General features: G+C 34.2%; 1 protein-coding gene across 7 annotated transcripts; it reads left to right on the forward strand.

Annotated features, from left to right (window-relative positions):
* Positions 1-1,548: 1,548 nt before the first annotated feature.
* LOC108202973 (pentatricopeptide repeat-containing protein At4g22760) lies at positions 1,549-9,701 on the forward strand. 7 transcript variants are annotated; one of them, XM_017371643.2, is made up of 12 exons: positions 1,549-1,702; positions 1,864-2,042; positions 2,736-4,742; positions 5,402-5,503; positions 6,211-6,296; positions 6,428-6,482; positions 6,592-6,764; positions 7,152-7,241; positions 7,322-7,407; positions 8,292-8,399; positions 8,999-9,055; positions 9,434-9,701. In XM_017371643.2, exon 3 carries the CDS (start codon positions 2,843-2,845, stop codon positions 4,589-4,591), a length of 1,749 nt encoding a protein of 582 aa, XP_017227132.1. In that variant the 5' UTR covers positions 1,549-1,702; positions 1,864-2,042; positions 2,736-2,842; the 3' UTR covers positions 4,592-4,742; positions 5,402-5,503; positions 6,211-6,296; positions 6,428-6,482; positions 6,592-6,764; positions 7,152-7,241; positions 7,322-7,407; positions 8,292-8,399; positions 8,999-9,055; positions 9,434-9,701. The 7 variants fall into 7 exon arrangements, with proteins under 7 accessions (XP_017227132.1, XP_017227131.1, XP_063940710.1 ...); XM_017371642.2 differs by having other exon boundaries at positions 7,330-7,407; positions 8,292-9,055; XM_064084640.1 differs by having other exon boundaries at positions 6,211-6,254; positions 8,292-9,055.

The following is a 9,701-nucleotide window of genomic DNA, read 5'->3' on the forward strand; positions in this document are numbered from 1 at the left end:
TGTAAATAATTCATTGTATCATATACATATAACAGCTTTAGTTGATTACCTTATTTAAAAGATTTGATTGCTCTTGTCTGATCTTAAAATTATGTCAAGAAAAAGATTTTGTCCAAGATTACCCTTGTTGACGTTAGATTTGGATATCATTTGATTGAAATTAAAAAAGATAATATGTATATATTATTTTAATAATCAACGGCATCTAAGAGGGTTCCTTGGTTTTCTTGATAGTAGAGTTTTCTCCGGAACCTCACTCATATATATATATATATATATATATATATATATATATATATATATATATATATATATATATATATATCTGTGTGTGTGTGTATTTGAATCACATGTTTATAAATCCAGGTCAGATTAATAAATAACTCGCGAACAGTATGACCAGTCAATAAAGTGAAACAGTACAACCAGTCATCTCAGGAAATGCATGACGAAAGCCACCTAAACAAACAAAATTACACATCAAAACATTATACACGCAATTATATAAACAACTGAAAGTACAAAATACAACTTGATAAATAATTGTTTACCTCTACTCAAGTGGCCATTTTGGATGTGTAATGCCTCTTCAATTAAAGAATGAACGGTATTGTGTGCACATTGATGGATGGAAATCAAGAAACCCAAAATTTCAAGTTTTTGTTGCTAAATAATTATTTTTTGTTTTTCAAATTTAAAATATTTATAAGGAGTTAAGGACTATAAATTATGGAATGTATTTTCCTTATATTGTTAAAATAGATTAATCGACCTAATACTAGAAACTAGATTATTTAGCCCCAATTAAATTCTTCACTTCTTTTTAATATAAAAAGGAACAATTTTGTATGGTAAATTAAGAGGCACTAACTTTTTTTTGCTCAATATAGAATCAAGCCCAACCCATCTCCTTTTTAGGGGGAAAAAAGTCCAACCTATCGCCTCTTAGCCTGCATCCTTTATAAATTGAATGTGGAGTAGGGTAAGCGGTAATAATATCATAATTTTCAATTTCTTATTAATATTTAGCCAATTCACTCAAAAAATAATTTTTTTTATTTGTTAGTTATTTGGGTATTGCATTTTCTTTTTATTTTAATCTAAAACAATATGATTAGAACAAAAGAATTGGATTTTATTCGTTTTTTAATATTTTCAATACAATCACCATGTGTATGTATTTGTTGTACTTGGGGATAGCAAGTGGCACACTGTCTTCCTAATTTTAAAAAAAAAATAGTATTCCCTCCGTTTCTTTTTAATTATCACATTTTTATTTTTATTAGTCAAATTGACTAAGTTTTGATCAAAAATTATAAGTCACTCGCTCAATATTTTAAAAAACTGAAAATTATATCTTAGAGTAGATTAAAAATTATTTCTGATGATATATATTTTTTAATTTATCAATTGCTAAAATATTAATAAATTTCAGTCAAAATTTAATCAATATGACCAGCACAAAATCAAAGATCACAACTAAAAAAGTATCAAGGGAGTAAAAAATTACCCTCGTGATTTCGGGAAAAAAAATTGTGAGGGTCTGATTTGAAAATTTAAGGGTGTCCCCGTGAATTTTAAAAGTTCAAAGCAAGTTGAGTGGTTTAATAAGATTTATAAGGAATCTGATGTCCGGGCTCCGGCTAATCCATGGTTGTTTCTTCTTCTGCAGAGTAATTCCGGAATCTGCGAATTAAACAAAGTATGTTTATATTGTGTATCTAATATCTATTGATAGATAGATATCTGTTGTTTTTATGCTTTTAATTGAAATTATTAGGTCATAATTAGGTTAATTGTTATGTTTTACTTTGTTTTCAATTTGTAAATTACTCTTTATTTGTATTTATGTAATTTGTGCAGTTGTGTTGATTGCCCAGTTTTCATACTTCTATTGCTTTTGTCGCAAAATACTATACTTTTGGCTTGGCTGTGAGACTGTGGTTGCTGCCTTGCTGGTTCTTGCCCCTGCTCACAGCTCACAACGCCATTCTCAAGAAAGAAGCGCAGACATCAATATTAGCTTCTGGGTCTCGACTGAGGTAAAATTTTCAAAGCAGCCAAGTTTGTTTGTTTTGTCAAAATTTGAACTTGAATTATTGCATGTGAAGTATATGATATATTGCTCCTTACAACATATGGTTCAGGCCCTTCATGTTTCTTTTTTTGCATAGCATTGTGTGCGCAACTTGGAAATATGTATTTCTTGCGATTATATATGAACATTTTAGTATTTACATTTTAATACTTTTCATTATTTACATTGTTCTTGGGATGAACTATTTTTGAGTCGAGGGTGGATCACATGCGCCCAGGCATAACTTCGCTTTCGTTTTCGTAATAAACTATGAAAATGATACCATGTTAAGTGACCAATTCTCCCAAAACTTCTAGGTGTTGGAAGAAGAACTTACGAGGATCATATATTATTCTAACAACTGTAGTTTCCTATTTTAAGATTCAGGTATTTTTACAAAGACTTTTAACAGCTATCTCTTTTTGCAAAGAATATCTATGCTAGTGTAGGGTTACTCTCCTTTACCGTGCTTTCAGGTGAGATAGTTAGCATGTATGGTGTGATTCGGTGTCTGTGCTAGCATAAAAATGTCTCTACAAATGTACATTTTATATATTGGTCAATCATATTTGGTTATCGGTTTGAACTTTTTAGTCTCCTTCACATATTTGGAGTTCTATAATTTGGTTGCTTGTCTTGACAATTCATGTGGAACCAGAATTTTGCAGACATGCTTGCCATTTTATGTGATACTGACACCCTGTGCCACCAACAATCATCTGGGATTAGACTTAGGTACTGATACTTTACCTTGAAGTACATATAATGCTGACCCTGGTTCCCAAAGTATCAGCCTTGTTGGAGAAGACTCTGACTGTTAAACAAGTAAAGCAAATTCAGGCAGTAGTACTCATCAATAGTCTTAATTATTTAGAGAGATTGGTGCTTCACAGACTTCTCAATTCTTCATGTAGTTACAGTAAAGATACATCTAGGTATGTCGAGTTATTTCTTCAGCACATGCAAAATCCAGATGTTTCTTTGTGGGTGTACAACATGCGATTTCTCTCTAAACATGGGCAATTTGTTGAGGCTTTTGCTCAGTATGTAAATATGCGGAGATCAGGACTGGTACCAAGCACTTTTGCCGTGTCATCTGCTCTTAAGGCATGTGCAAGGCTAAAGGATCTTTGGGGTGGGATCTCAGTACATGGTCAAATTCACAAATATGAATTTTCTGATGATGTTTATGTTCAAACAGCTCTTGTGGATTTCTATTCAAAACTTAATGATATTGAGACGTCACGCAAGGTTTTCGATGATATGAAAAGGAAAAATGTGGTTTCTTGGAATTCATTGCTAATTGGGTATCTAAAAAATGGGAACTTATCAATGGCTCAGAGCTTCTTTGATGAGATTCCAGAGAAGGATGTTCTATCTTGGAATTCGATGATTACAGGATATTTGAGGACGGGGAATATAAATCACGCATATTCTCTGTTCCAAAAGATGCCTGAAAGAAATACAGCTTCTTGGAATGCAATTATCGGTGGATATGTAAAATGCGGGAAAATTGAACTAGCAAGAGCCTTTTATGATTTAATGCCCAAGAGAAACAATGTTTCTTGTATTACTATGATTGCCGGTTACTCGAGATGTGGGAACGTTGAATCTGCTAATGAGATGTTCTGTAAAATGGATGAGAAAGATCAAGTATTGTACAATGCCATGATAGCTTGTTTTTCCCAAAATAGCAGACCACGGGAGGCACTTCAGTTATTCAATGATATGATTCAACCCCATACAAATATTCAACCGGATAAAATGACGTTGTCTAGTGTTATATCTGCATGCTCTCAACTGGGAGATTTGAGCTTTGGTGTTTGGACTGAATCATACATGAGAAAACTTGGAATCAGAATGGATGACCATCTTGCCACTGCTTTTATTGATTTGTATGCTAAGTCTGGAAGCATCGATAAAGCTTTTGAGTTATTCCGTGGCTTGCGAAAGAAAGATGTGGTTGCTTATACAGCTATGATAATGGGATGCGGCATAAATGGCCGGGACAGTGACGCTATCGAGTTGTTTGAGGAGATGATACATTCTAAACTTTCTCCAAATTTAGTAACTTTCACAGGACTATTAACTGCCTTCAGTCATGTTGGTCTGGTGGAAGAAGGTTATCATTGCTTCAATTCCATGAAAAACTATGGACTTGTTCCATCTGCAGACCATTACAGTCTCATGGTTGATCTCCTTGGTCGAGCAGGGAAGTTAGTAGAAGCCCGAGATTTAATAAAGAGCATGCCTATGCAGCCTCATGCTGGGGTTTGGGGATCATTACTCTCTGCTTGTAATTTACATAACAATGTTGAACTTGGGGAAATTGCTGCTAAGCATTGCTTTGCGTTGGAGCCTGATACTACTAGTTATCGTTCACTTCTGGCCAATATTTACTTCTCGGCTGGGAGGTGGGATGATGCCAAGAGATTGCAAACCGCTATCCATGACACGGCTATGGAAAAGGGCATGGCCAAGATATCTGGTAGTAGTTGGATGGTACATAGTTGAGTAAAATTGCCAGTTGGCAGTACTAGAAGTTACTAGAAACCAGAAGTGATGTTGCTCATCAACATGATGAGTTCCCTTGCGGTCGTGATTTTTTGCGGAGCAAACCTCCTATACACATATACACATTCATCTCCTGTGGAACTTTTCCATGGTAATCACTTTCCTCAAGTAACTTCAGTACTTAACCATATTTTCCATGACGCGTGTTCAGTAAATCTTATACCAGACATCATACATATGTTAGATTTTTTTTTTCCTGGTCATTCTATCTTTCATACTCTATTTAACCTCATGTGTGTGTGAGTGTATAAATCTATCTATGTGTCACCCTTATAATTATTGAGAAGATTTCCCCTCAAAACTATAAAAAAAAAATGAGCTGAATATAGATATTAGTTAATGCAATCATAAATTAACCTATGTAACGGGACAGAATTACCTATCACCTTCTGTTCCATGCACAATCTCTAATACCAATACACAGCTTGGAGTAGTGATAAAATTATATATTGCTACGTTTTGAGTACCGGCCAGAAAAGATGGTAAAAGCATCTTTGTTGGTCATTTATCTCATGTATCCTTTCTCATGAACAACCAATTAATACTGATATTGTAACACTAATACTCGTACTGGTATAGCATGCATTGTCAGCAGAGGCCAGAGCTCTATCTACTGACTTTGTTATATACTTTCAAGCTATATTTTGAACTTACAAAATCGAGAAATATACTTTGTTTGATCATAAACTTCACATTCTGCATTTCATTTCTCTGTGGTAGTCCAATTCTGAATGGCGATTCTTCTTCCAGGTTAGATGCATAACATGGGATTCTTGACGTTACCTCAGCTTAGCAAACTTGCAAGGTTGGAGAAATAACTACTGTCAACATAGATGATCATGAAGAAGAAAGGTTTATAATTTGATTCAGCTCTGGCGGCCTATGTTTTGCAAAACAACGTGCAAAGTATCTCAAGAAGATATTGTTAATAACCAAAGTTGTTGGATCATTTTTTTTTAGTGTTTTTATGCTTGCTGTTGTTTTTCATGTTTTGCTTCTGTTGTGTAAAAAATTCCGTTTTTAATCAAAATCCCTGAAAGAGCATATCTCTAGCTCTAAGTAGGCCACAGACTGCCCTACTTCCCTCCCCAGTCCCCGGAACTTGCGCTAATTAGAAATCGCAAGGCTGAAGCATACAGATGGAACTTGCACCATGCAAGTAGGTTAACATTAACTGAGGCTACTGGGATTTTCGTACAGTTGGGATGATTCGGAGTCAAATTCGAGATGTTTTGATGGGATAAAGAATTTATATATTTATATAAAGTAGGATCTCAGGAGGATGACGTGGCATCTCCCAAAATCTTCTGTCTGATTTTGCTGTTTTCTAATATTTATTTAAAATTAATTAATTCTCTATTGTTATGCTAGCTTATTAATTACTATCAGTTACTATATTTGTGCCTTCTATTGCACATGTCCTTTTGCTTTTCATATCTCGACTGCTTTTCTTCAAGTTTCTCACTCTATCTGCAATTCTATATATCATCTCTCTCTCTCCCTATCTCTGTTTTTTTTAATTCGATCTCATTTTGTTTGCTTCTTTATTTGAATTTCAGGCTTTTAGATGATAAGTCTCTGTTCTTGCAGCAGAATTTACAAGGTGATGAAATGGATCGTGGCAGAGAAAACTCCTATATTCAGTGTATTACTCTCTTTCTCTCGTCCCCCCCCCCCCCCCCCTCCCTCTCCATTTTCTCCATTTTACTTGTCTGATTTTGATGACTGTGCAAGTGTCGACGAATATTTGTCAATTTAATTTGTGATTGGTAACAGAAGCAAAACAATGGCAACTCTCCACGAGGCATATGAAAAATGGGGCTTCTTTCAGGTAATTACAATCAGTTACTACTTTTTTTGTTGATTGCAAGTAATTGCTATAAACTTCACATTAAAAATGACTAGTTAAAAATGACTAGCCTAATAGATTACATCTGCAGATTGAAAACCATGGGATTGACAAGCAGTTGATGGAAAAGGTTAAAGACTTGGTGAATCAGCATTACGAAGAAAAAGGCAATAGGACAACCATTGACCGGGAAACTGTGTTTTTTATCAGGCATCACCCGGATTCTAACATAAACGAGATCTCCAACCTCTCACAGGAATTCAGGTATAAATTCACTCCCCCCCCCCCCCCCCCCCCCCCCCCCCCCCCCCTTGCAGGAAAAGTGATTTTTAGATTATATCTACTAAGTAAAACAATTGCAGTGCTTAAACCAACTTCTGCAGAGTAACTAAATGCATGAACAGCAAAACAGTAAATGAGTACATTGATCAGTTGCACAGTAAATATTCTTATGCATCAGATCTATATATCAGAAGTGAATTTAAAATTTTAGTACTTTTTTACCATTTAAGATTTCTTATGAATGAAAAGTCGATCTGACCTTCTTTAAATTATATTAAGCACCAGAAGTTGTGCTTCGTGGCAATTTCGATAATCAAGATTTTTGCTATTCTGATCAACTGAACTGACGCCCTATTGTTTCTATGACAGCGCTCACTTGCAACTGACCTTCAGAGCCTTTCCATGGAACTCCGCGAGAAACAGTCTACGTACTTAGAGCGACTTAAGCAGCAGAAAGAGGTCTTAGTCGACTTATCTTATATCATAACAACATTTTTTAATTCAATCTATATCTTAAAGAAATGGAACTTATGGTGTAGGACTGTAGGGTCCGGACGGGGTTGATTTAGAGATGAACTTAAATAGAACTCAATCTGGAATGGAGGATGCGGATCTAGATGACATGGTACCCTTACTTCCAGCAATCTTTCTATTTAACTGTTCACTTTTTTTTCCCGCTGTTTATGCTTGTAGCAATTAGCATACAGAATTAGAGGGTGGAAATTTTGTATAAATAAAAATTGTTCCACTGGATGTATGTTGGCATATTAATTAATAGTAAAAAGTTATTTTTCGGTTTTGTCTGTTTAACCTTTATTTCAAAAAGAAAATGAATACCTGTGTTCGTGATTCTGAATTTTGCACCATGTTACATATGGGAAGATGAGATCTTGATGAAAGAGGATTTGAATTTGGTGGCTATATATACATATTAGAGCATATGTAAAAAGTCTTGGAAATGAAATTTCATGTTTCAGATATTAATGATATTAGCTTATAACGAGTGCCATGCACGGTTGACTTCACTCGAATCTCAATGTCCGACAGAGGATTATAAACAGAAATTACTGTGTTCCCTTGTCCTGCAATTAAATGTAAGATCGCCTAAAGGGTACATGTGGAAGGATGTCCGACCTGGGATGTAATTAATGCATTTTTAATTAGCCTGACTATAACTTTGTGCCATATTCGTTTTACTCAGTTATAGGTTCACTGATCTTTGACAGATTTGAGGCCAATATTTTTGCGCTATCTGCTCAATGCCAAATACTCGATTCTGTGCTTGTGTATAAGAGTTCATTTATTATTCTCAGTTTGGAAGTTCACCATTTCCGAATTAACTTCTTAAAGTTTTTTAACCCGGGTGTCATAAGGGTCTCGTGACTCAAAAGGATATATTTTAGTGCTACTTTAACTATGTATGAATTCATATATATGCATCTATTGCCAAGAACCTATGTGTGAGCTCATTTTATTTATTTTTGATTTTACATCTCGAATTTCATGCAGAGGCATTTGCAGTTTGCGAGAACTATTTACCTCCACAAGGATTTAATGAGAAAGATTTACATCGCCTCCTTGAAAAGGTCGGAAGCCCTTCAGGAATGGATAATCTAGGTAAATCTTTTACATATTTACATATCTACGGACATGAAATTTTGTAGTTAAGAATCTTAATCTCTGTAATTATGTGATACATGATACATCACTAATAAATGATATCAGTATCTTCAAGTTAATAAGTTTACAGAGTGCTAATGAAAATGATTCTACATCAACTTTGGTTCTGTTTTATCAAACATGAGGCATGTTTAGAATTTTGGACTCATATTTTTCGTTAGGTATCCCTCAATCAGATTTCACACGTAACTTATTTGCCTAAGTACATGACAAATTTTAGTAGCGGATGGTTAGTGAGCGGACAAAATGGTTCGTGTATGCAATTTTATTTATCAGCACTAAAACTAACACGTTGAGAGGACTAAAATTTTTAAATTTAGACTGATGATGTACATCATGACTATTTCTAATCTTTGCTAATGTTTTTTTCTATTTTCTTTTATATCTTCCCTTATGCTGTAAATATTTTGTATGCATGGGAACACTCTTCAATAATGCTGCTGAGTCTTTTTTCAAGAGTGAGATATGTCGAAGATTGTTTGTGACTGCTATCTTACTTGTGATGAGCCGTGTGGGATATTTTATTCTTCTATTAGGATTTGATAGAAAGTTGATGCCAGAGGACTACCTAAGATTTGTCTCAGGATCTGTTGGTATGTTTTGTCTTTGCTTATCTAATTCTTAAACAGACAAATTTATATAATTTTTTTGTATATTATTACAGTATGTATAGCACCTATAAATGGTCTCACATTACATTCTAAATATTCTTTTGTTGATTTTTCTACATGACTGGAGTCCTAGAAGTTTTGTTTGCAAAATAAGTAAAAAAAACATTTTGTCTTATGTTGCAAGTTAATGTTTTTAAGGCAATCCTGCAAAATCTGTAACTAACTGTTTAGGATTATCATGAACCTGTTTGAGGTTTTAATATAAATATGTTTTGAGTTTATATCAATTGGAAATAAGTTTTATTATAAATTTACAGTTATTGCCTGTAAAGATGGTTTGCCTATAACTTTGTGTTGCAGGAATGCATTGACCTGAGCAAAAGATATATTGATGTTCTTGCCAATGTTTATCTGTCCCTTTTATTTAGTTAGTGGTTCCCAGATTTTCTGTAACAAGTAAACTCTTCGTTAAAGTATTGGCAGCAAGCAACAGTTGTTGTGATTTAGATGTTATCTTCTTTTTACTTTTCCGGTTTTTGTGTAATTAAAATAATCAATGCCATTAGTATATATTCTGAATCTGGACAGAATTAGTTTCTTCATCTGTAAAAGAGTTATTTGTGTGTTT

Source organism: Daucus carota, chromosome 9, assembly GCF_001625215.2.
Source record: "Daucus carota subsp. sativus chromosome 9, DH1 v3.0, whole genome shotgun sequence".
NCBI classification, from domain to species: Eukaryota; Viridiplantae; Streptophyta; class Magnoliopsida; order Apiales; family Apiaceae; genus Daucus; species Daucus carota.